The 27,773-nt window shown below is 41.6% G+C and overlaps 1 protein-coding gene across 2 annotated transcripts in view; it reads right to left on the bottom strand.

The window, feature by feature from the left end:
* METTL16 (methyltransferase 16, RNA N6-adenosine) overlaps nt 1–27,773 on the bottom strand; it is a 74,127-nt gene that overhangs the window by 15,919 nt on the left and 30,435 nt on the right. For both annotated transcript variants that reach the window (XM_075561189.1, XM_075561190.1), the window contains 4 exons: nt 21,578–21,777; nt 17,150–17,290; nt 16,228–16,343; nt 13,811–13,953 (listed from right to left, as the gene is read on the bottom strand). In XM_075561189.1, coding sequence (XP_075417304.1) covers nt 13,811–13,953; nt 16,228–16,343; nt 17,150–17,290; nt 21,578–21,777 — 600 coding nt within the window. The remainder of the gene's footprint in view (nt 1–13,810; nt 13,954–16,227; nt 16,344–17,149; nt 17,291–21,577; nt 21,778–27,773) is intronic.

Below are 27,773 nucleotides of genomic sequence, written 5' to 3'. Positions count from 1 at the left end.
GCTGCTAGCAAAGGAGACAAATACGGAAAGCCTACAGTTGTCAGTTTACGGCCCGAAGGCAATCTCCAGGTGGCGGTTCAGGAGAGGCCACGGAGGCTCGAAGAACTGATGAGACAGACCGAGTCAGCGAGACTTTGCAGAGCAAACTGCACAGAAAGAGATCTCGGGATCTGAAGACGGGTTCTGCAAAAGGTTTGTCTAAGTGGTGATCTGCACATGTGCGGGGTGGAACTCCGTGAGACCACTGAAGGAACACCCAGAAAGCAGTTGGCTGAACCATTCCTGAAGCCCAGACACGGTGAGGAATAGTGTGTGGCTTGGGGTCCAGAAAGTTTCTACTTTTCGGCTAGGCTAAAGCTGGTTCTGGATGTGCCTAACAAAGTTAGCTTCAAAAGGCTATACTGCCCCAGGGAACTTAAGTACTAGGTGCTAGAACAAAGTCGGGTGCCGTTGTTGTTAGGTGCTGTCAAGTCGGCTCCGAGCCAGACCCATAGTGACCTTATGCACAACAAAACCCAATCCTACAGCTTGAGCCCACTGTTGGGAGCCGCTGCGTCCATCCACCTCTTTTTACTACTGCTAGTTACAGATTATTCTGCCACCTGTAACAAAACTCAGTGGGCACTGGGCGCAGTCGTGGCTCCATGGCAGACTTCTCTTCTGCACATGAGACCTGGCTTGTGTTCCAGGCCACTGGCCCTCAAGCACAATCAGATTTCAGTGGAACTTCCAGGCTAAGATAAAAGACCTGAAGATCTCCTGCCAAAAACTCTGTCAGTGAAAACTCTACAGATCACACCGGTCCGGTTCCTTTGTGCAAAGGATAACCTTGATAACCTTGGCAAAGACTTTCCATCTCCCCTACCTTCCACCCCTGGTCTCAATGTACTTGCCTATTACATTTGAGTGGGATTATAAAATACATGTTATTCGTTGAGTGACTTATTTCACTCAGTATGATGCTTCCAAGATTCATCCATGTTGTAGTATGTATGAGGATTTCATTTCTCTTACTGACAGAGTATGGTATGCTAACTTTTTATAAACACAAGGCTAGGTCAAATAGCACTGATACAAACCCAGCGACACCATAATTAAACAAACCCACCAAAATGTAAGGGAGTCCTGGCGGCATAGTGGTTACATGTTGGGCTGTTAACCACAAAGTCAGCAGCTTGAAACCACCAGCCACTCTTTGGGAGAAAGATGAGGCTTTCTACTCTCACAGAGTTACAGTCTTGGAAACCCACAGGGGAAGTCCTACCATGTCCTATAGGGTTCACCAGGAGTAATAATTGATTAGGTGGCAGTCAGTGACAGAGTAGCAAAATGTAAAGCTGATTCTCAATATTTCTTCCATCTAGGTCTATGTACTTCTGAAAGCAGTGAGTCCGTCCAGCTCTCTAAGAGGTCTCTCCTGAAGAAGTCTGTGGTCTTTGATTGACACCACACCAAAATAGTAATTTGGGAACCCTGGAAAGACTCAAAAGTGTTCCTTTGAAAAGTTCTTGAGTTTGGGGAATAAAAAGGCGGCTTGGGAGGCAAGATCAGGACCGTAGGGTGGATGGTAGGCTACCCACAACAATCTCAGAGGCCAGTCCTTGCTGCTCTTCAACAATGAGCAGGTGCGCTGCCACGAAATAACAAAAGTGTCCTCTGCATAAGTTGGCCATTTCTCACGATGCAGGTTTCCATTTTCTTAAAGCTTCTTCCTAATACGTTTACTCCTGTGTTGGAGTAAACTTGTCACGATTAGCCCTTTGGGGTCAATAGTTTCCATGCCCTTCGGAGCTGACTTCTCGTTCCTAAGAGTTGAACTGGTCCAGCGCTGACTGCCTCCAAAGTCACTGTTTGATTGGACCTTTTTTAATAAGACTAAGACAGATGTTGTACAGAAAGACCTTGTCTGCAGCCATCCTCTGATTGCAGAGACACGTTTCAACGTGCTTTGTTCGGAAGAAACCTGTGATGGATGACAGTAGCAATCCTTTGTGACTTACCACAGGGCTTCAGAATAATACTCCTGGGCATTGGCTCAGGAAAGGAAACAGGTCCACATGATGATCTGTATGCAACTGTCCGTGGTCGTTCTAGGCGTACTCCCCACACTCAGAAATAACCCCGCGGTCTAGTCACTGTAGCACGGAGTAACCAATTGTGGCATTCCCACAGAGGCCCTACTATTTAGCAAAAACATGGGACAAGCCGCTACTGAGAGAAAGCACTTTTATAAGACATGTATGAAATCACACCCAAGTACGCGACATTGTGTTTGATTTCATTTATATGAAAGCCTAGAAGAGATAAAGCTATTGTGGCGAGCTAGATGAATGTGCCAGCACTGAAAAAGATGGGCAGTTGCTGCCCAGGAGAGAGAGGGTGGTCTGCTTTCCTAAAGAACACGGCCTTGGAAGCCGGTGAGGCAGTTCTCCTTTGTCACAAGGGCTCACTATGAATGAGAGTCGACTTCATGACAATGCATTTGAGAGGTTGGGAGTAGGGCGGGGATACACTAAAAAGGGGTCTAGGGAACTTAAATAAATAAATACATAACTTGTGAATTAGGTGGGGGGGGCTATATATCATAACATCATCTTCTTTTTCTTGCATTCAATAACTTAACTTATCAGGACTTCAGTTTAAGGAACTCTGAAACAATTGCTATGAGTCAAGTTAGGATCGTGGCAAGCCCGTGTGTGTTAGCACACTGTGTTTTCCGGAATCTTCGATGGCTGATCTTTTGGAAGTAGGCATCCAGGCCTTTCTTTCAGGGTTCCACGGGTGAACCTGAATCTGCCACCTTTCAGTTGGCAGCCAAGCACTCTTTACAGTGATGGGAAAGCTCATGTTTTTATTGTGGCGGTCGTAACATATACACATTTGTCAAAACTCATCCAACTGTATGCTTAAAATTAGAGAATTGCACCACATGAAAATTTTAGCTCATTAAACAAATTTAAATGTATAAATGTGATGTGCATTATACCTCCAAAAAACTGTAAATAATTAACACTACATTGATGTTTTTCATATTTCCTTTTTGTTAGTCACTCTAGCAATTTATATTTTGTATCCTGCTGATGGGAGGTCTGCATCCTCATTATTCCCATGTAATTTAAATTCATTTAATTGTATATTATTATTAAAGAGGAATTTCAGATCAAAGGGGTATGTATGCAACATCTATCTGAAGGCGAATTTTAAAGTGAGTCAGATTGTAAGAGAATTTATAAGCTTCTAAATCACAAGGTAGGCTAAAGCTACATAAAGTCAGAATTTTCATTGACTGAAAATTATTAAATACAATTTCATATGGTTCAACCTAATGCATTAAATAATATAATAGTGAGCTTTGCTCATCTTTAAAGTATGACAAATATTTTCATATTAGTTCAGGAATGATAGGCATCAACAAATATTTCATTTACCTTTACTGTGGGTTCATCCACAGGTATCTATATTAATGTCAGCCTAATTTTTTTCCTTTTGAAAATACACAGAGAAATAGTTGTCCAACCTATGTGTACACATATATATCAGCTATATATACATATTATATATCACAGTTATACATGTTACCCAAAAGGTCAGCTTCTATCTTTTCCTTTTAATATTTTCACCTAGGAAACCCTATGAGGCAGTTCTCCTCTGTTTGACAGAAACACTGAGTCAGAAACAACTAGATGGCACCAACAACAAACTGAATAACCTGGTAAATTTAAGTAAGCATAGGCAATTTCACTCCATGATTTTAAAATGTTCGGAAGTAAAATAATGTTGTTCGTAAGAAAACAGTTTATCAATGGAAAAGTCCTCAACCATGAATTAAGAGGGCAGGGTATGTTAGGAGCAAGATGCAGGAAGAGAAATTAAGAGCAATTAGTGCTCACATAGCAACACAATAAAACAGGTTAATTAACACCTTTCCTCTAAAATTAGTATTCCTGAATAGATTAGCTCAGAGACAGACATTGGAAGGCAAGAAATGGCCTAGAACAAAGAAGAAAAATACTATTAAGGGATCTACAGGGGAAAGGGGAGAAAGCAGGGCTTTCTACCCAGTAAGTCGGTTCCAGACTCAGAAACCCACAGGGGTCGCTATGGGTCAGCACTGACTCCACGGCAGTGAGTTTAAAGGAAAGCAAATGCTCTAATACAAGAAAAACTTGTAATAAACGTGCTATCGGTGCTTAATATAGGCTTGGGAGAGTTTACATTTATTTTAACTCCTGCTCTAAACAGAATATTGTATTGTTAATCTTTCAAGATTTAATCTCATCAGAATACTTCTTACTCTTCAACAGTGCTAATATTTACAGAAAGAGCCTAAGTAACTATGGCGGTGTTAAAAGGCTCATTTAACTCCATTTTTTTTTTTTAAAGCCTACTCATAGACCCTCGCTCTTCTCAACAGGCATCTTCTAACAACTCAGCAGAGTGCAGGTAGAAAAAAACGAGCAAAAAGAAGATCTGGCACCCAAGAGACTGACCCCATTACACTATTTTAATGATGAAAGTAGCTCTCTACTCATTATAGCATTTAGTAATTCCTCTGAGACAGCAGGTTTCAAGAAAATTTATTTTGCAGTTAAGTTCAAACTCTCCAGAAGACTTGCAAGATTAGTACAAACGTCTCCAGGATGCTCTCTACCCAGATTCACCATCAAACATTTCCCCCACTTGCTCGTTCCGTCTGGGTGCATGTTTTTTATGACCCATTTGAGAGCTGACTGTTGACATTATTATGGTCTCTTTAACCTTGTATATTCCACATGTACATTTAAAAAATAATGACCAATGATCAAATTGGAGAAATTGAACATTATTAGAATACTACTATGTAAGATACAACCCATATTCAAATTTTACCAATTATCCCAGTATTATCTCTCAATTTTTCACTGGAAGCAAGATCCCATCAGAATCAGACACTTCATTACATGTCATCTTTCATTACTCAGTACCATCCAGTAGATTCTGACTCAAAGCAATGCTTTAAGTGCAGAATTGCTTGCTTTATAGGGTTTCTAAGGCTGCAAATCTTTTGGAAAGCATCATCTTTCTCCCATCTGTCAACCTTTCGGTTAGCATTCAAACGCTTCACCCACAGTGCCACCAGCGCTCGTTTCATCCCCTTCAACCTGGAACAGCTCCCTAGGCTTCCCTTACTTTGCGGGATCGCAGTACTTCTACCATTCCTCAGTTTGGTTTGTCTGAGGTTTCCTCAAGGTTGGTCCCATCAGGAGATGATAACCTACTCAAAAAGATCTCCCGCAGGTCCTTCCACTGCCAAGGTACACTGCATTTTCTCCATTGAACGAGATACTTTGATGCCTGTCAGTTATTACTATGATGTTTGCAGGATGGTGGTCTTTTTAATTCTATTATTCCTTCTAAGGCAGTGGTTCTCAACCTTTCTTTGGGTTTCTCAACCCAAAGGGGTCACGACCCACCGGTTGAGAAGGAGTCCCAAATGGCATGATGCAAAGGGTTAAGTCCTAGAGGGCTAGTGGAGAGGTTGGTGACTGGAATCTACCTAAAGGTGCCTGAGAGTAGACAGGCTGACAATCTGCTTCTGAAGGCTCGCAGCCAGGGGAAGCACACGGAGCAGTTCCTCACTGCACACACACCCACGCGTTGGAATCTCCACAGCAGCTGCGGCAGCAGCAATTGCGCCTCCTCCTGCTTCTATGAGTATGCAACGGCAAGAAAGGGCTTCTCCTGGATGCCCTTTCTGTTTCACTTACTTTATTCAAGGTTACAATCCACATTGTCACTGTAAGTCTCTCGAAGCTCCTACGGCCCTTCGGGATGGTCCCAATCTCATTTAGATGTTTGCTGCAAGCACTTTCTCTCTCTCTGCTATGTCAGGGTTTTCAGGCTCATGTCACACTCATCCTGACCCAGCCCTGCAATCAACCACTTCTCCATGGGGCTTGGGTTCTTTGCATAGGGAATGTTTCTATAGAAAACGTTTTTAAAATTAAAACCTAAAACTGAAGGATAATATAGAAAAAAGAGGTAAAAAAGCAGAGGCTGGGGTCAGAGAGGAGTTAAACTATTGTAAAAACATCTTGCTGGGTATGCTTATTAAATTGCAATGAACATCCTCATCCTCAAATATTCATCAGAGTGGCCCTCATACCTGTCTGCTCTCAAAAATTGCTTATAAACTATTATAAATTTCCAATCTACATGGCCAAAAATATTTACCTTATATCCTTCTCAATAGAATAAACACTACTTTGGAGAAACACTACAGGGTCCAAGCTTTTCTAAGGCAGTTGGACTGGGGCTTTTATTTCCTTGGCATTGTTAAAAGACTGCCTGACGTACTTAAAACACACGTGTATTGATTTTAACAACTGCCCTCTTCAACACACTCGAAGTGGAACCATCCATGACTACTACTTTTTTTAAAGTTTTAATGACATGTAATTCACATGCAATCTAATAGTTTGTACATATTAAAGAGTTGTACAATCATTATCACAATCAATTTTAGACTCACAACTACTTCCTGTAGATGACATACCATAAAAGCTTACGCAGTTAGCTTGTCATATCGTAAGCCAATGGGTCCAACCTTTTCCTCCTATGCTTTCAGGCTGGGGCTCCTCTTTCCATTCAGTCTTCTTACTCCTAAAAAACCCACAACATCAAAACACCAAACCCACTGCCACTGTGCCAATTCTGACTCAGAGTGACCCTATAGGTAGGATAAAAAGCAAAATAGCAACGTCTGCCTCCCGTGGTGCCTCACCCCCTGGGAAACACTCATTCAGCTTTTAATGACAAAAATGCTATTCTATCTGGAAAACAAGCTGAGAACCCTCTGTCCTCCATTAATGTCTACCTGCTCCACCTATGTTGACATGTCTTCCTTTCAAATGATAGCTCAAAAGGTCCTTTTAGAAATACTAAAAGGGGACCTACTTAAGGCCTCAAAGCTGAAAATGGAAATCAAAGACAGTCATTCATAATTATCTCAACAGATTAATCTATAGTTCAATAATACACTAGAAGTAAAGCATTCTTTGTAGTACTGAAAAAAGGAAGAAATTAATTATGGCCTGTTGTCAAGCAATTTAAAATTACTGGCCACAAGAAATACAGAAATGACAGAAAGTAAACACGAAAGCAGGACAAAAATTATTTGTATTCATAACAAGCATATGAATAAAAAAGGCAGATAGCAGGAAATGCCTCGTTTTCTAATTTTCTGTAGCAAAATTACAAAATATTTCTAGAGTGAAATTGTACTCATGATGCTACTGAACACTTACCCAGCACTGTGAAATCGATAAACATGTAACTCAATATTTTTAAGCACTGCCATCCAATTTCAGGTAAGGAAACTGAAGCGGCCTGCTCTTTTATAACCCACCTACGAGTCGATTCCAACCCACAGCGACCCTAAATGGGGTTTCTGAGGCTATAAACCTTTAGAAGAACCGACAGCTTCATCTTTCTTCCACGGGCAGCTGGTGGGTTTGAACTGTCAACCTTGCAGTTAGCAGTTCAACACGTATCTGACAGCACTACCAGGGCTTCTTTGCCCTTTTATCAAGGCAGGTAGGGTCCTTGCTGGGCTGAGAGCCACATGGTCACTGGTTCAAAACCAACAGCAGTACCTCAGAATAAAGACTGGGCTTTTTTTTTTTTTTAAAGGCAAGTAAAGGTTTGTGCACGAACTGGGCAGGCACTGAGAAGAAAATTAATTAAGAACTGAATTATATACTCTCAACTGTTCTCTATAACAGCTAATTAAAGTACTTCTTATCATTGTTAGGTGTTGTCCAGTGAATTTTAGTCAAAACTCCATGTGACAGAGTGGAACTTTCTAAAACCGTTTTCTTGGCTGTAATCTTGACAGAAGTGGATGCCAGGGCTTTCTCCTGCATCTGGATGGGCCGAGTCAATACAACTCTATACAGGGTTTCCAAACGTATAACTCTTTATAGGAGCAGACAGCTTCATGGTTCTCCCAAGGACTCCCAAGAGTGAGTCCTTTATAACTATGTCTCTTGTGTGTTGTCAAGTCAATTTCAACTCACAGGGCCCCTGTAGGACAGAGTGAAAATGCCCCACAGGGTTTTCCAGGGAGCAGATCACCAGTCTTTCATCCCACAACGCCACCGGGGGCTTTCAATCACTGGCCTCTTCTTCAGTTAATAGCTGAGCATTTGTAAGCACTGTAGCAGTTACACAGAACAAAACAACTAATGCACTACCATGGAGGTGATTCCAACCGATAGTGACCCTGTAGGGCAGAGTCAAACTACCTGGGGCTTTCTAAGACTGTAACTCGTATGGAAGCAGAACTGCCGACCTTGTAGTTCACAGCCCAACTGTGCTAGTTAAGGTTTATTGTGCCAACCTGGCGGATAAACACATGTGGGATTAAATGAAGGACAGTTTAATTGTAGGGCAGAGAGATAAATGGCTTGGCGAGCCTCACCCTTCTAGTTCTCTGGTCTCTTGCTCTCTGATAGTCAGACCAGTTTACGGTTCTTAGTTAGCCCTCTGCCTCAGCTGGCAAGACTCACTTCCTGCGAGACATCCCTAAGGAGAAGCCACGTGGACCTACCCTTATGCAGCTCTGGGTGCTGGAAAAGCCGCGTGGAGACCCCTGCCAGCGCTGAGATGCTGACACATTCACTGGATTCAAACACTTTCTACCCACTGGCCTGTGATCCTACTGCACTGGCATCATTGTGTGCGTTTTGTGAGTTTGAATAGGACTTTGTAGATTGGTGTCAGACATATGGGCTTGGACTGGATGGGGTTGGGATACTTTCTCAATGTACACTTATAAAAAACTCTCTTATACATGTTTCTGTGGATTTGTTTCTCTATTTTACCCAGACTAACACACCAACGCACGGCCCACTACGCCCTATTTATTAGCACTTAATTAAGAAAATACAAAAATACCAGCTAACATTTCTTTCTAGCACAGTGGACTCTGGCACTTAAAATCTAGCAGGCGAGTGTAGAGGAAGGACCCCTGGTGGCATGATCGGTGAGGTGTTGGGTTGCTGAGTGCAAGGCGGTGGGGCAAAACCAACAGGTGTTCCTCTGGCAAAAAGATGCAGGCTCCTGCTCCTGTCAAGACTTACAGGCTCGGAAAACCTGCACAGATTAGGGTCACTATGAGCCAGCATCCAGGCAATGTAGTGGATAAAGTGATCCAATTTTATTACTTAGCTCAAATACATGTTCATTTAATTCCAGGACCGTCTAGTCGTATCTAGTGCTGCTGTAACAACAACAATGACAAACAAACTTCTTCTATCATAGTTTGGGAAGCTAAGCTTGAATTCAGAATGTCTGTGGCTAGGCACTGCTTGGACATCTACACGTGTCTTCCCAGCATTCAGGAGAACTCCACATAGGGAACCTGGATCTAAAGGATGCCCCTCCCTCTTCGTTGAGGTTAGGGCCCTCTGATCTCTCCTCCTTGTGTTCAACAGAACTGACTCTAATCTTGCCTCATTAACATCACATAGGATAATTATATCAGATCACAAAACGGAGGATACTGTGAGAATCATGGCTTAGCCAAACTCACACAACTTAGGATGTGTGTGAGTGTATGCACAATTCCATTGATAAGCCTCTAAAACAGGGGTTCTCAAACTACGGGCCCGCGGGCCACAAGCAGCCCCGCCGAGGGCATTACCAGGCCCCCCAGGTGTTTTTGCCCCATTTGTTTTTTAATTCAAAGTAAGATATGTGCAGTGTGCAAAGGAATTTGTTCATAGTTGTTTTTTTTAAAAACTATAGTCCGGCCCTCCAACAGGTCTGAGGGACAGTGAACTGGACCCCTGTTTAAAAAATTTGAGGGCCCCTCCTCTAAAAGAAAAAAAAAAGTTATGCATTGAGTTCGGGCCATAGCCATAACAGCGAGAGTGACAAGCAGCAGAAATCTTTACCAGCAACAGTCAGGGAGTTCAAGTGCAGTGTGAGACTGCAGAGGGTGGTGGTAGAAAAAGTGCTAGACCAGCGTTAGGAGTTCGGAGCCCCAGTTTCCTTGTGTGTAAAATAACTCTACAAAATCCCTTAAGATGCAAAACCAAATTTTAGTTGCTGTTGAGACTGACTTAAGGCTTGAATCTTAAAGGGGTGGTGGGGTACCTTCAGTGGAATCGACACATTTAATTCATTTCACTTCAAACTGTAACAAATTCTGCTTAGTTTCGACACTTCAGAAAGAGGTAGGAAAAAATTCTACAGGAATTAGATGCATATTGGAAGGACGAGATACTGTTTTTTTAGAGCATAACAATATGTTTTCACAATCCTCTGTAATCTGAACATCTCATAGGCATATACACATTCAACTTAATTTGCACCTGACTACATAAAAGACGTATACAAACAAATGTCCTGGCAGGATGTGCAACTGTGAAGAAGATCAGCAACCAATATTCTTTTCATACAATAATGTTCCAGTCTCTTTTCAATAATAATCAGAGAAGACTGCTGAGCACCTAAATCATGATCAGTTAATATTTCCCACTGTCTTGTCACAGCAACCCTATCGGACAGTACAGAACTGCTCTCTAGGATTCCCAAAGCGGTAAATCTTTACAGAAACGGATATCTTCATCTTTCTTAAGAGTGGCTGATGGGCTTAGCCTGTTGACCTCCTGGTTTGCAGTCCAATATTTAATCAATGTTCAATGTGGTGTGCGCACACCCACACACCTGCTAAATCAAGCTCGAATAGCTCTCAAAAAATACTCTAGCTACTTATCTTTCCTAACAGGCTTACACTTTTTGACGTGGGTGCTACCTCACCATACAATCTTGGAACACACTGAGTTAATTTGTTCCATAAAATTGTGTTGTCCCAAAATATAATTTTGTAGTTCAAATGGGACTTTGAAAATAACAAAAACAGACCAGAGGATGTACACTGGTACAGATAGGAACTGGAAACAAAGGCAATCCAGGGTGGATGATCCCTTCAGGACCAGTGGTATGAGTGGTGATACTGGAAGGGTGGAGGGAGGGTGGGTTGGAAAGAGGGCACCAATTACAAGGATCTACATGAGACCTCATCCCTGGGGGATGGACAACAGAAAAGTGGGTGAAGGGAGACATCGGATAGGGCAAGATATAACAAAATAATAATCTACAAAATATCAAGGGTTCATGGGGGAGAGGAGAGTGGGGAAAAAATGAGGGGCGGATGCCAGGGGCTTCAGTGGAGAGCAAATCTTTTGAGGATGAAAGCAATGAATGTACAAATGTGCTTTACACAATTGACGTGTGGATTGTGATAAGAGTTGTATGAGCCCCTAATAAAACGATTTTAAAAAGGTAAAAAAAGAAAATTACAAAAACCTTCAGAAACATGCGCTAAAAAGCCTGCCCAAAGCAACCACCAGCAGTCCTTGTGGCATAGTGGCATTGAGCTGCTAACCACAAGGTCAGGGATTCTAACCCACCCGTTGCTCCACAGGAGAATAATGAGGCTGTATGCGCTTGTAAAGATTCAAAGTCTGAGACAATCAAAGGAGCAGTTGTACTATATCCTACAGAGTCGGTATGAATTAGAATCAACTCAATGGTAGAGAGTTTGGTTTGGAGTTTTGTGTTTTGAATCTCCACCAGTGCACTGTAGCCTGGGAGAAACTTCTATAGAGAGAGGCAGTTCTCCACTTTCCCAGCAGGCTTTAGTATGCTCAAATACGAAAATGGTAACACAGTTAATGCTCTGTTCGCTTCAAGTTGCTATTACTTACTCAGATTCTCTTCACTGTGTAGTATAACTTTACTCTTCCCCTCTCATAGTCAAATGCGTCTTTGAAAAAAATCAGTTTAAAGCAAAAATCTATTGACCTTTGGTTTCAATGATATGTAATTTCTGAGACGCAGACCATTCAATAATCAACCTGCTTTCTACAAATAAACATACACAGATTTAATAAAAAAGGTTATCCTGATTTTGGAATCGGCTTTTTACTATGATAAACTGTGGTTGCTGTGTGCAGCCAACTAACACTGACCCTGCAGGACAGAGCAGTTCTCAACCTGTGGGTTGCGACCCCTTTGGAAGTCAAGCAATCCTCTTACAGGTGTCGCCCAATTCATAACAGTAGCAAAATTAGTTATGAAGTAGCAACAAAAGTAATTTTATGGATGGGGGCGAGGGTCACCACCACATGAGGAAGTATATTAAGGGGTGGCAGCATTAGGAAGCTTGACAACCACTGTCCAAGGGCATCCTAAGCCATGCTCTTTCACTAGCAGGCCTCTGCCCTTATGGAGCAGCTGGCTGCTTTAAGCTGCCAACCTTTAGGTTAACAGCTGAGCACTCAATCACTGCAGCACTGGGGAGCCTTTTCAGCAGCTTTAGTTTTCAACTACCACACTGCCCACCACTTCAAGAATGTGAGCAGGATGAGCAGTCAATCAAGACAAACCACTGTGTACCTGACGCCGCTGAACGACAGGTGTGGTACCTGAAATAATTAGGCTTAGCTTTCTCCTATGGAACTGGCTACTGAACTCAGTTTCCCTCCCTTAAATTGGTAAGAAATCAGTATCCTCAAAACTGTCATTGTTTAGAAAACTGCTTCCAAGAACATAAGTTGATTCAAGTTTATTAGAAAACAGAACCTGTCTGTTTTGTTTAATCATGATACCATAGTACGGGAGCAGCACAATCATATAGCATTTCCCTCCTTTCTACAAAGGAGTGCTGGTGGTGCTAATGGGATGGGACTGGGTTGCTATCTGTAAAGTTGGTGATTCAAACACACCAGTCATTCTTAGCGAGAAAGATGAGGCTGCGCCCATAAAGGTTTTATAGTCTCTGAAACTATGAGCTGATGCCAAGCTCAAGAAGAAAGAAAATGTTTGAAAATGATGATGGACACATGTACAAATGTGCTTGAAAGTATGTATGTATGTATTTATGTATGTATTATAAGAGCCCCCAATAAAATGATTAAAAATATTTTATAGTCTCAGAAACTTGGTGGCTGTGGTAGTATATTACAGTATGATTACAGAGAACACAGATCAATTAATGGCCTGAAAGTAGTCTCAAAAACAGGGCCTTTCAGCTGGACATCCCCTTACAGAAGGGTTCATGAGGAGGAGACAAGTCAGTCAGGGTGCAGTATAGCAATGATGAAACATACAACTTTCCTCTAGTTCTTTAATGCGCCCCCCCCCCCCACCTACCCACTATCATGATCCCAATTCTACCTTACAAATCTGGCTAGACCAGAGGATGTAAACTGGTACAGATAAGAGCTGGAAACACAGAAAATCCAAAATAGATGAACCTCTCAGGACCATTGGTGAGAGTGTCGCCACCAGGAGGGTGGAGGGAAGGCGGGGTAGAAAGGGGGAACCAATCACTAGGCTCTACATAAAAGCCCCTCCCTGGGAGACGAAGGGAGACATCAGACAGTGTAAGATTTAATAAATAATAATAATTTATAAATTATCAAGGGTTCATGAGGGAGGAGAAAATGAGCTGATACGAAGGGCTCAAGTAGAAAGAAAATGTTTTGAGAATGATGATGGCAACACATGTACAAATGTGCTTGACACAATGGATGGATGTACGGATTATGATGAGTTGTATAAGCCCCCAATAAAATGATTTTCTAAAAGAAAACAAAAAAATTAATTAAAAATTTTAAAAACAGGGCTTTTACAAACTTCAATCTGTTTATAATTCAGATTATGATTATTTTTGCTTTGAATGATGGTTTCCTCTGGAATTAAAAAGGGAAATAAAAAAGGGAACAGGAAAATCCTCATGTTGAAATAAGTGGTTTACCTTAATCTTTTTTTAAGTTGTAAACTGTCATGGATGATCCTTTTGATAAATTCTAATTCACCTCCTTCTGCCATGATCTCTGTGATACCTCCAGTGTTCACAGAACTTGGTGGGGGTCTTCGAGCATTCCGAGAATTTACACCCTGAACAACAAGAAAAATGTTGGGGTCAAAATTTTTACTTTTAAGAATCAAGTCTGTGAATGTATACCTAGCTCTATATAAGACTGTTACATATAACTTTACTTCTCAAATACTATATTAGATCTAGGATTTAAGTCTTATAGGCCCCCTCAATAGTCTTTTTTGTTTGTTTGTTTGAAACGTTTTATTAGGGGCTCATACAACTCTTATCACAGTCCATACATAGACATACATCAATTGTATACAGCACATCTGTACAGTCTTTGCCCTCATCATTCCCTTTTCTTTTTTACATTTTATCCCCCGACAGTCTTACAGCTACTGCAGTATGATATTTTTACTACACTTATGCAAGTCTTCTTTTCCTCTTTGTAACTGAGTGCAATTGAATGTCATTCAATTTGTCACTTTTTCTTTATTTCCCTCTTTGGTATCATGTACAGAAAACAAAAAATTTAATAAATATCCACTTACATTTTTTCTATTATTGTATGATTCTAAATTTAAATATCTGAATCACCCCTACCTGATAACACATAAAAAATTAACTCCAAATAGATCATAACCTCGGATTTGAAAGTGTTATTTTAAAAAGACAAGGAAAACATATTAATCGTAAGTCATCAAATTTAAACATTTGTAGATCAAAAAGGCACCATCAATAGAGTAAAAAAAAAACCTAATGGGAAAAAATAATTGCATATCATGTGTCTGGATGAGGGAAAAATGTCCAGAGTATAAAGAACTTCTATAAGTCAATGACAAAGAACCCAATTAAAAACAAGTGGCCAATGGGCTTAAATAGGCACTTCTCCCACAAGAAAATGGCCAATAAGCACTTGGAAAGATGCTCACCATTTGAAAACCAGTTGCCATTAAGTCAATTGAGATACTGCGTATGTCAGACTAGAACTGCCCCCAACTTTGCAGAGCTTCATGGGAGCAGACAATTGCCAGCAACTCCTGTCAAGTAGCTGATGGGTTCAAAGTGCCGGCCTTCTGGTTAGCAGTCAAGCTTAACCACTGCACCACTAGGTCTCCTCGTTGAGGTTTCCTAGAATCTGGAAATGCGCCAAAACTGACTGTGGTGATAAGTACGCAACTCGGATAATAGACTAAATCCCAGCGAAGTGTAGACCTTCCTTTAATGGGTGGATTGTATCATATATGAATTACACGTCAATAAAGCTAGTCTCAACCATTCTTAGCTGTGGATACCAGAGATACTCTATCTCTTCACCCGGACACGGATTCCAGAATGTTCTCTTTGGACACAGCCGATGCTCATTCCATGGGTGCGTTTATGTACATACGGTATGTACATATCTCAATATTTGTATTTTTTAATCGTGTGACAGTTTTTCTTCTTGCCACTACTCTGTGAGTATCAAAGGCTAGAGATAAGAGTTATTAAATTCTGCTTCATTTTATTTTCCAACTTGCAATGGTGGCATTGCTAATGATTTTTTTGACAAATTTTCCCCCTACTCCTCAAACTAATACATCTGGAATTAATTTTGTTATGAGGTCTAGAGGAATGGTATTTTAGGGCATCCGAGGGATTCTAAAAACGATTTATTCTCTCAAAAGTTCTCATCTGATATTATTCACTCTAAATTAATAAAGAGCTTACTAGAGGTAAGAAAATGTAGGTTAATTCAGTGCTATTTAACAGCATTGGATACTTTTTCATAGGTTAGTTCTTTTTATCCACTGACCTTCTGTATTAATGAGTAAATATATTTTTAAGTTAAAAAGATTAAAGTGGACATTTGTTTGCTATCATATGGCTGTGGTGGTAAAAGCAGAGATCATCTTGGCTAAGCAACGAGCCCAGTGTAGGAGTGGCCGGTGACCTATTTGGTCCAATTAGAAGAAAACCTATTGTTCAATGGTTTAAGGAAGAAGTTTCCTCAATCCTCTTCCTCCCCCAATCCCATCCTAACAGACAGTCATTGACCACGAGTGCACAAACACAGCTCAAAGATCAGATCAGGGTACAGAGAGAGCTGGAAAAGCAGAGCCTCAGACTTAGTAATACGGTGAACTTCTTGAGCATCCTGTTCCTGAAGTCCATGCTGCCAGTGGACTTCTCATACATTGAAGATAATACATTTCCTTTGTTGTCAGTCTGAAGTAGGTTTGCAGGTACTTGAAACCAAAGTATCCTATGTAGTAATAAGGCTTCCAAAAGAAAAGCTGCTCTTTGCTACTATCACTGCAAAATAAACTGAGATTAAGTGTTCAATTACATTAAAGGAGAATACATGTTACCTTGGCTTCCAATTGGTTGGCAAAAAAGGGAGGGTTGCACATGCAAAAATCATAGATTATCTCACATTCTTCTTTAAGAGCATCCATCAGGAGTGTCTTCTGGGGTACTTTTACCACTAGGAGAAAAATATTAATGTTGTGGTGGCTTTAAATTATGTCCACAAACTCTCCGACTCGCCTCCATTCAAAATGCATGTGTTTCACTTCCCTCTCGAGTGCAGGCCGCACCTAGTAATTCACGTCTGTCAATCAGAAGATGACGGAAGTGCCAGGGCATCACCTTCGAGGTGAAGTCATGGAAAGCACTGTGGCTTTCTCCTTGCCTTTTCTCTCTCAGATGACTTCCTGCAGGGACATCAGCCCACAGGCTGTGAGGCAAGACTCATGTGGCAATAAGTTGAGTCTGCCTACCAAGGGTCAAATCTCTACCCTCAGTCAAGTCTCCAGATAAGTACAGCTCTAGCTGGTCTCCTGACAACAAGCCTCACAGAGACTCTGAATCAGAACCAGCAAGCTAACCCATGCTTCAGTTTCTGACCCATGGAGCCTTTGAGATTACACTAAATAAAATTCATTAGCAATGTTGGAATCTTCTCTTAACAAGGTATGTTTAACACCTACTAAGAAGCCTGAAAAAAATAGGTTCAAAGATAAAATGTCAACTGGTCCCTAAGGGGATTTGATGACAATGATGGCAACTATTACCATTCCATGTACTGAATCCAAAAAAAACAGATTAAATAGTACTTTTTTTCCCTTTAAAATCTAAACTAGATTACTCTCTCTATTTTAGAATTTCTTTAATTAATTCTTACCAAAGTGTGTGTATTAAAGCAAAGATAAATGATAATGAAGTGTATTATATTTATAAAGACAGGTTACTAAACAAAGATTGAAAAGGGTTTTCACTTCTAGAGCCAACCTTTTATGAGATCAGATAAATTATTCTGCTCCACGTTTTTCTTTGCATAGTTGAAGCACATGTCATCCACTTCCGTGGCCAGGAAATACCAGCCATTTAAAGTTGCTCCAAGTAAGGGATAGATGCAGGATGCCCCGGTACCTGGAAAAATGAAAAGTCAGAATTCCACACAGGAGAGAGAGATTCATCTATATGTAAAATCACAAGTTGATAAATACATATAGCCTTGGGAGCCCTATAGAGCGGTTCTCCTCTGTTACAGGGCAGCTGGGAATCAGAATGGGCTTTACGGCAGTGGACAGGGTGCTCTGTTCGTTTCCTCAGAGTCAGACTCAAACTTCCGAGAAGATAGAAACCTTGCTTTCTTCTTTTTGCATGTTTCAGGTTAAATGAAGGGTATATAATTAGTAGTCAAGGAAAATATGGCTGATTAACTGAACATGGTCATAACTCAATTTATTTTATGTAAAGTCTCCATTTTAAAACCCACACAAAAGTCTACTTTCCTAAGCAAAATGAATGTATGAAAATACCAGAACAGTATTTTATATAGTTTTTCAGAACAGTGTTTTAACAAATATATAGCCCATCGTTCAAAATAAAAAACATGCACAGAATATTAAGCTGCCCAATTCCTTTAATTTCTATAAATTGTCACTTGAAAGAAAACAAAAGTAAAAAACAAAACAAAACCCCCCACAAAAACTAGAGAGAATATCTTAATCTATGATAAAGAGATATAAAACACTGGCAATCTATGGTGTGCCCCGGCATATTTCAGAGATATTCAGAGGCAAACACGCCAGGTAAAGTTCACTCTTTGACAACTTCAGTTTGGTCTTACACGTAGAACCCCAAGGCTTAGAGTGAACTATCCATAATCACACCTTGCTTTTATGACCACCGGACCAAGTTTGGCTAATACAAACCTAAAGTGTATGTATATTCAGGAGAAGGAAAGTCAATGCTTCTTCTGAAGGTCTACAGTAGCTATAGACTGTATCAGCCACTCCAGGTCTGTTTTCATCTGGACCACATCCTGGTTCCCCGTAAGCCATTCTGCTTGGGGTTACTGAGAAGAGGTGCATTTCAGTAGCACTATCAGGTCTGTAGGAACAAATATACAGACCAGATCCCAGGTCCTTGATTCTCATATAACTGCCTCCCTATATTTCAGGGAGGGAGAAAGTATACGTACTTTCTTTCAGCCACCAAGAGATCATGTGCTTCTAGAATAATAAATGCAGGCAAAGGACTTTTCGTCACCTCCCTTCCCAAACAACTCAAATATCTCAACACTCAAAGTCAAAAGACTTACAATCTAATATCCTACTACACTCAGAAAGCTGAGTAACATTTTAAAGTGGGTAACAAGCTCTGCAATGATAAATAAAAATGGAAAGTATATACTCGTAGAACTGGAACAACTAATGGCACCTGAGGAAAGATTTATATAAAATTCTTATTAGAATGGACAGGATTTCAGCAAGTGCTCTTTGTGAAGAGCTAAAACTCATTATCCTCCTATATTCCCCAAAGTGTTATTTCAGAGGGTCTGGGGCATAATTAAAATCAAATCCGTACCAAATAAGCTCATCCATTTTAAGCTTTCTATAATTCACCAGTCTACCTTTTGTCATGAATTTAAGTGGGTAGGAGGAGCTTTGCTAAACTCTATTATTTTTACATAGTACTTAGCTCATACAGGATGCTCCAAAATTTGAATGGTCAAAGATTATCCTTTAATATTCAACAAATTAATTACTGGATGTCTACTATATGCCAGAAATGTTGCCAGGCTTCAGAACCAACAACAAAAAACAACCAAAAATGGGCTCTACATTGGACAATCCAGTGAGAACACATTGCTTAGATGTGGAACGATAGATACACAGGTATTAATCAAACAACCATACAATATAATAAATGTCTTGAAATAAAAAACAACTTGGTTTTCTGAAAGTTTATTGGCAAGGAACTTGATTTATAATAGAGAAAACTTTCCGAAGAAAATAAGGTTGGAATTAACAACTAAAAATAAATGAGAAGTAACTAGGTACAGGTGGGGAAGCTATAGGTAGAAGGAACATTCAAGTGCACAAAGCAAGGAAGAGTCATTATGAGGCTTAGAAAGGAGAGCAAGAATGAGACCATGAAGATACTAATCAGCCATGCTAAGGTTTCATCACAGAAAACCTTCAGTATTCATCACAGATGTGATCAGCTAAGAGTTTTATACATTCCTTTTCGCTGCAGCATAGAGAATGGAATAGAGGGGCAACTGAGACCAGGTGAGGGATGTTGGTGATCTGGACTAGAATGGTGGCAGTACAGATAAACAGCCAATGATTTAAGAAATACTTAAGTGAGAAAATCCACAGGAAATGGTGGCAGATAAGAATGCGAATGGGGAGAAATATCGAGGATGACTCCGAGACTTCTGGCTTCTTACCTAGCCGTGTGGATAGTGGTGAGTTCACAGAAAGAAGAAACCAAAGACCAGAATTAAAAAGAAATAAGCATGAGCTTGACCTTGGCTATAGGACTGAGAGGTTTTGAGATGCCCATGCTTTTCAGATGTATGCGCAGAGACCAAGAAAAGTAAAGAGCTGTGGGAATATCTAAATTTGTAATTTTGCATGGAGGGGAAACAAAGTCACAGATGTTGATAAAACTGCCTACGTGGAGTACTGAGTGAGATGAGCCAAGAGCTGAGTCTCCAGTATGGATTTGTAATGTCTGATGGTAAGACAAGCAAATTAGCTAAAAGGGAGAGAGAAGAATGACCAGAAGTATCAGAGGAGTCTAGTGTCATGGAAGCCATAGGAGAGAGAGTTCATGAATAGGGAAGAACCAGAAAATAAAACTTAAAACCAAACTCATAGGCATCAAGTTGCTGCCGACTCACAGTGGCCCTATAGGACAAGGTAGACCTGCCCCTTAGTTTCTGAGACTGTCACTCTTTACGGGAATAGCAAGTTCTGTCTTTCTCCCGCAGAAAGGTTGTCGGTTTGGAACCACTGATCTTGAAGATCACAGCCAAAAGCATAACCACTACACTACCAGGGTTGGGAAAGAAGTAGTCAATTAATGCTACTGAAAGGTCATGGAAGATGAAATATTCACTAAAAATTAATGCAAATATAAAAGTGAAAACGTTCACTGTCTAGAAAGTATTATTTATATTAACTATACTATGCACCAAAAGAGCCCAGGCGACACTGGGGCAAGCACTGGACCTCTGACAGCAGGGGTAGTAGGTTCAAACCTTGCAGCTGCTCCGTGGGAGAAAGATGAGGCTGTCTGCTCAGGTACAGATCTACACCCTCAGAAACCCTACAAAGGTCACTATGAGTAGGAGTCCACTCAAAACCAGTGAGTTTGGTTTGGTGTTTATACTAAACACTTATTTATCATGTACTGACTATATTACTATCCAGTACTTCACATCTGTGACAATAACAAATCTACACTCTATTTTGCACACTAATGACATATACATGACAGTAACAAAGACTGAGGTGCAATGTAAGGGTAACCGTGTCTGTGCCAGGGTTATGTGCCAACCACGATTCTCAATTGTTTGGCATTTGTATAATGATGTAAGCTTATGTGGTCATTTCTTATTTTAACATAATGCTAAATTTTACATAACGATCTGGTATTTGGAACTTCACCATGCCTGTAAGCAAGGACACGTGGATTTAGAAAGAGGCACAGAGCTTTTATTTCAGACCTCCCTATAAAGAATCAGTAAAGGTCAAAGGGGAGAAAAAACCCAACTTAAAAAAATAAAAGTAAAACTATCAAATGAGAAATAATTGCTATAACAAACATATATTTAAAAATCCAAAACTTACCCTGGCTCCATCTTCTTCTGAATCTTACTCTCTCAAGCAAATCATATGGACAGTCTCCTCCAATTGTGAACGTTTACGATGAAAGGAATATCTTACTTTAACTTGATGACTTTTCTTCCCTTTAATTTTGGTTTAAATATCCTCTAACCAACAGTCACCAAAAATATTCCTGAAAGTATTCAAGTCTACATGATCTTTTATGAAGTGGTCATCACCACAAAACCCCACCAGGGGACTACTGTGCGAACACCAATGCAGAGTGAAAATAATAATGCCCTCTAAGGCAGACACCGCCGCTGGACTCTGAAAAGCAAGTCAGACTCGGCTGGCTTTCCTTCACGGAGCCCTGGGAGCATCCGCACCTCTCTCTCCCTCTTGCCCCGGGCGACACAGACAATCCTTCCAAGAGAAGCCGACGGACGGCAGAGCAGCCCGGCGCAGCAGAGAGCAGTATTATCTGTGGTCAGTTTCCTTCACACAGCAGCACTCAGTAGGGAATTATAAAGTTTGGATGTTGGAAAATTTATGTAACTTCTGTTTAATCAGGAAAGAATTAAAATCCATATACCTATATCAATTCCTCTTCGCAGAGTAATTTTGTCAGAGCCCTGGTGACCAATCAGATCTTCGACCCAATGAATATAGTTGAGTCTCAAAGGAACGGTGGGGATTAGTCTCTCCAATGGAATATCAATAGAAAGTCCAAAATCTTCTCTTAGGAGAGTACAAGTCAGAGCTCTGACTGCTTCAGGGTCTTTAAAATTGAGGCTGAGGGGTAGAGAAAAATAAGTAAAGTGAATTAGCAATATTTCTTATGCTGTAAAATCTCAATGGCAACCAGGCAATACCGAGTATTCACTTAGATTTCCAAGAGTTATCACACACAAACAGCTGTGCAGAATGTTCAACAACACTGGCAACAATGGCAGACCTATGCTGCTTCACACTGTCACAGTAAACGAAAGGCCTTAGAATGTACTACCTATTTCTTCACATGAACACTGAGGTTACTAAGACTGCTTCGATTCAAATTCTTGCCTAATTGTCTCCTCATTAGCTATGGCATGACCTTAGTCAAATTATTTTAACCTCTGGAGGTTGTTTGCTCATCAGTAAAATGTGCAAGAGGGAGAGAGGGAAATGATACATCAACGCTACATTGTAGCACTGCTGTGTGTGAATCTGTTAAAAGTAATTGGCAAACTGATACATAGTAACTATTTTGTAAATGCTAGCTATTTTATGTTACATAAAGGAAGCATTCTACTTCTGTAAACAGCTACAACCTATAAACAGTTACAGTCTCGGAAACTCACAGGGCTTTCTACTCCTATAAAGGTTACAGTCTCGGAAACTCACAGGGGCCGTCTTCCCAGTCCAATAAGGGTCACTAGGAGTCGGCATTGGCTGATGGCAGTGAGTTTAAGAGTTTGGGGAGGTACTTTCATTATCATTTTATATTAGCTTTCCTTTAAAAATTATACTTAGAACAGTACATAACATTTTAATGACTACAAACAAAACCAAATTCACTGCCATTGAGTAAGTGCTAATACATTGTGGCAGTTATATAATCTACTGTCAACTTGAGGAAGGGGTAGAGTGTAGTCCGTCAATCAGGTCACAGCTTGATGACCTCATTTGGAGGCATGACTAATAGCTCACTGGAGACCAGACACACTCTCTCTGCTACATTATCCTGTACACAAGACACATGGATGTACATTGATGGAGCCAAAGACCTGGACCTGGAGGAGCTGCATGGAGACTCATGCCAGTGCTGAGATGTTTCCACAGCCACTGGATCCACAAGACTTTCTAACCAGTGGCCTGTGGTCTTCCTGCAATCAACATCATTGCATGTGCTGTGTGAGTCTAAAGAATAATTTATGTACTAGTATCGGATATATGGGCTAATATCGGACAGACATACGGACTTGATCTGGACTAGGCTGAGATGTTTTCTTAATATACAATTGCTCTTTTATAAAAAGCTCTTTGTTTCTCTAATCTACCCAGACTAACACACTCATAGCGACACCTTGTAGGTTTCTGAAATTCTAACTTTATGGGAACAGAAAGCCAAGTCTTTCTCCCTCGGATCTGCTTGTGGCTTTGAATTGCTGACCATGAGGATCACAGCCACCAGGGCTCCTGTAACGAATACAGAAAACTATAATAAACTATTACAGACATGAAATTTTGAATACAACTATTTTAACAGCCTTATTGAGGTAGGTATAACTTACACACTATAAAATTCACCGATACTGTCCAATTTGATAGTTTTTGAATTGTGTTAAAATTAATTCCTTCACATGGCCTTTTACCTTGGTTCTTTGGGAAAAACAATGGAGAGATTTGGGAAAGGGGGACCAGACTTCAACCCAGTGTCGCAAGGTGTGAATGCAACATCCCGGCGTGGAGTAGGGAACCAGTGGAGAGGTCTGGGAGGCTGGCCCCAGCACCAAAAATTAAGTGGATTCCTGCCCCTCCCCTGAGAAGAATTTGTTTCAAAGGACGACATTGATTCTGCAGCTCCGGGAGACGGACATATATGATCAGAGCACACGGGAGCAGATGAAGGGGGAGGAGGAGAGAGTGGAGCACAGCCTGGCCCACCAGGCAGTGAGGATGATGTTCCTGATTAGAGCAGCCAGTCCACAGAGAGAACAACATGGCTGGGCCCCACTATGAGACATGATGCCACTCAGTGACCAAGGGCGATACAGGGGACAGCACTGGAGACACAGTGTGGGAATTGCACCTGACCTGATCCCACCACACCAAGGCAAAGCACTGGGGAGTGCAGCGGAACAGCAAGGGAATGAAGTGGCCAGGTCCCCAGGGAATGCTGAAAGTGGACTTTGGGGTCAGGGCGTGGTGCCCGAACAGACTGGATTGGAAAACACTCCTAAGGGCCAACAAACGATCCTTGAACTAACTACAAGCTCTTCTTTCTTGATGTGTTTTGTTTTGTTCTTTGTCAGTGGTTTGTTGTTGTTGTTTTGTTGTCTGGTTGTATAATGTTGCTTTGTTTTCCTCTGTCTTGTTTTCGTGCATGTTATTGTCTCCACAGGTCTGTCTATATAAGACAGGCTGGATGAACTATCTGGAGGAAAAACAATGGGACCGACAGTTCCGGGGGTGACTTGGGAATAAGGGGAGGTGGGGGGATAAGGAAGTGGTGTTAACAAACACAGGGACCAGGGAACAACATGGGACCCAAAATGGTAGTGAGGGGGGAGTGGCAGGCCTGGTAGGGAATGATCAAGGGGTAAGGTTACGTAAAGAAGAGGTATAGCTGCAGCCCAGGTGGGGACGGAGCATGGTAGTAGGGCAGGAGGAAAGTCAAGGGAGATGGAGGAAAGAGCTAGGAGTCAAAGGGCATTTATAGAGGTCTAGACAAAGACATGTACATGCAAATATATATATGAGGATGGGGAACTAGATCTATGTGTCTATATTTATAGGTTTAGTATTAAGGTGGCGGAAGGACCTTGCGCCTCTACTCAAGCACTCCCTCAATGCATGAATACTTTCTTTTATTAAATTGGCATTGTACGATGCTCACCCTCCCGACACAACTGCTGGAGTCAAAGTGGGTGAACAAGTAAATGTGGTGAAGAAAGCTGATGGTGCCCGGCTATCAAGAGATAGGTCTTGGGTCTTAAAGGCTTGAAGATAAACCAGCGGCCATCTAACTAAGAAGCAACAAAGCCCACATGGAAGAAGCACATCAGCCTGTGCGATCACGAGGTGCCAAAGGGACCAGGTATAAGGCATCATGCAATATATATACACACCCCATAGTGAATGAAGGGGGAAGTGCAGAGTGGAGACCCAAAGCCCATTTGTTGGCCACTGGAGATCCCCTCACAGAGGGGTTTAGGAGAGGAGATGGGTCAGTCAGGGTGTGATGTAGTACTGATGAAGAACACAGCTTTCCCCCACATCCTGGATGCTTCCTCCCCACAACTACCATGATCTGAATTCTACCTTGCAGGTCTGGATAGGGCACAGGTTGTATACTGGTGCATATAGGAGCTGGAGGCACAGGGAATCCAGGGTGGACGATACCTTCAGGACCAGGGGTCTGAGGGGTGATACTGGGAGAGTGGAGGGTGAATGGGTTGGAAAGGGGGAACCGATAACAAGGATCCACATGTGACCTCCTCCCTGGGAGACAGACAGCAGAGAATGGGGGGGGGGGGAAGGGGAGACTCCGGATAGGGCAGGATATGACAAAATAACCATCTATAAATTGTCAAGGGCTCATGAGAGAGGGGGAGCGGGGAGGGTGGGGAAAAAAAGAGGAGGACCTGATGCAAAGGGCTTGAGTGGAGAGCAAATGCTTTGAAAATGATTAGGGCAAAGAATGTACGGATGTGTTTTATACAATTGATGTATGTATATGTATGGATTGTGATAAGTTGTATGAGCCCCTAATAAAATATAATAAATAAATAAATAGATCCCGAGGAGTTACTTTAGTCCCAGTTTTCTACCTCAGAGGGTTTGATTCTTTTTGCTTCCCTTATGATTGGTGGGCACCTTGCACAGATTTGTCGATATACTATGCAAATAAAGTATCTGTGGTCTAATGGGAAGTTGTAGTCCCTGTGGAGGAGTCCGGTAAAATTAACAAGGCCTTGTGTATGAAGCACCCTTGGTGGCATAGTGGTTAAAAGCTTTCTACTCTCTTAGAGATTTAAGTCTCAGAAATTCACAGGGGCAATTCTACCCTGCCCTTTGGGTTGCTGTGCATTGGCTTTGACTAGATGGCAGTGAGCTTTTTAGTGTGTATAAGGTGCTGGGGAGGGCCCTGGTGCCATAGTGGTTATGAGTTCAGCTGCACTCCGTAAGGTCAACAGTTTGAAACCACCAGCTGCTCCAATGGAGAAAGACAAGGGCTTTCTACTCCTGTCAAGAGTTACTATCTCAGAAATCCAGAGGGGTAATTCTAGCCTGCCCTATCAGGTTACTATGAGATGGAATTAACTCAATGACGGTGAGTTAAGTTTTTGTGCACGTGATGCAGCCAACATCAGAAGTTTTTCTGACAGAAGAAAGAAATGAAGTAGGTTGAAGCAGAGGGAAAAGAGACAAAACAGAGAGAGAACACCACGGAGACTTATAAGACGAGTCAGAGCTTTAATGTTATAGACAGGGAGCACCCCAGAAGGTGTCCACAGAGCTGGTGACAAAAGGCCTGGAGGGGACCTGTGGCAGAGCTGATGGTGACAGGTGACAGGGCCAAAAGAGGTCTGAATTGAGGGGACCGAGAGAAGGCCTATACAGCTGACAGGAGCTGCCCTACTCCAAGGAAGGGAGAATGCCTGCATGTTCCCTGATTCTTGATCCCAAGTTGTCCCCTGTTACTTCCTTAATAAACCAATTGACTCTAAGTATGATCCGTGAGTTATATGCAGCGATTCCAATGGAGTACTGAATCTAGCAGAGAAAATATAAAGTAGCATGGAAGGGAGAGCTGGAGTCAGAATTAGCAAAAAGGTCAGAAAGTCAGTCTGACCTCCAGCTCATGGGAATCAATTTTGGGCTGATCCTGGCAGTATCCCCACTGAAGTTAGACAAGTTCCGACACTCCTGCTCCTCCCACAAGCTTATTCACAGAGCTGTACACCGCAATCCAATTTTAGAAGCTGCTCGTCCCTCAAAAAGAAACCTCGTGCCCATTTGTTCACCATTCTGTATCCAACCTCAAACTCAGGCCGCCACTATGTACTTTTCTGACTCTACAGATTTGCCCCTCCTAGACATTTCATAAAAATGAAATCATGTGCAGTCTTTGTGTGGGTTCTACCACAGAGTTCAGCGTTTGTGAGGTTCATCCATGTTGCAGCATGCATCACTGATTTGTTTCTGCTTTCAGGTGAACAGTATTCCACTGGAATAGGTGGGTCATTTTGTTGTATCTATTCATCAGTTGTTGAGCATTTGGATCGTCTGGCTATTATGAGTAATGCAGCTATAAACATTCATGTACAGGTCTTGTACGGAAATATTTTTCCACTTCTGTTGTGCAAGTATCCAGAAGTTGGATCAGACAGTAAATTCATTATTATCTTGTTAAGAAACTTAAGCTATTATGTTAAAAATTAAAACAATACTAAACTGAATGATGAAAAATACTATCAGTCCTTACTTATAAATCAGACAAGGAGGAAAAAGAGGCCTGACCTGAGGAAGAGAAAGCACTGCGCAGTTTGGTCTGAAACGGTCTGCTTAGATGGCTCGCTGTCCTCAAACAACTCCTGAGCTGCCCAATCTTAGTGTGGATTTCTGTAACATTGGGGGATGTTGATGGACCTCTAACTTCACAAGGGAAAGGAGAAAGAATCACCACCACCATCAGCCTAAGTGGGATATCTGAGGACAAGAGTCCGGCCTTCTCACCGTAATCTCTACTTCTCTGCTGGACGTGACAATGTGGTGCAATGGCCACACAGAATTCACATACCACAGTCACAGGTATAGGGTTTACTAGAGACGTAAAATGCTACAATTCAGGGCACAATTTTTCAATCGGGACATTTTTCCCAGCCATGTCTGAGCCCTACTTGGGCCTAAGCCCTGTGCTCAGCCACCAGAACACAGATTCTTCTTGGTCCTTTCAGGACATGCCTCCCCTCAGGCCTTTGGCCTTGGCCTGGCCTCTGCCCTACTAAAGCAAGTGCACTAACTTGCATCACAGCCTGAGACAATACTTTCTAATCAGAACCACACTAGAAGGATCCTGACAG

This window comes from Tenrec ecaudatus, chromosome 10 (genome assembly GCF_050624435.1).
Source record: "Tenrec ecaudatus isolate mTenEca1 chromosome 10, mTenEca1.hap1, whole genome shotgun sequence".
Classification (NCBI taxonomy): domain Eukaryota; kingdom Metazoa; phylum Chordata; class Mammalia; order Afrosoricida; family Tenrecidae; genus Tenrec; species Tenrec ecaudatus.
This window is presented reverse-complemented; position numbering and strand designations above follow the sequence as displayed.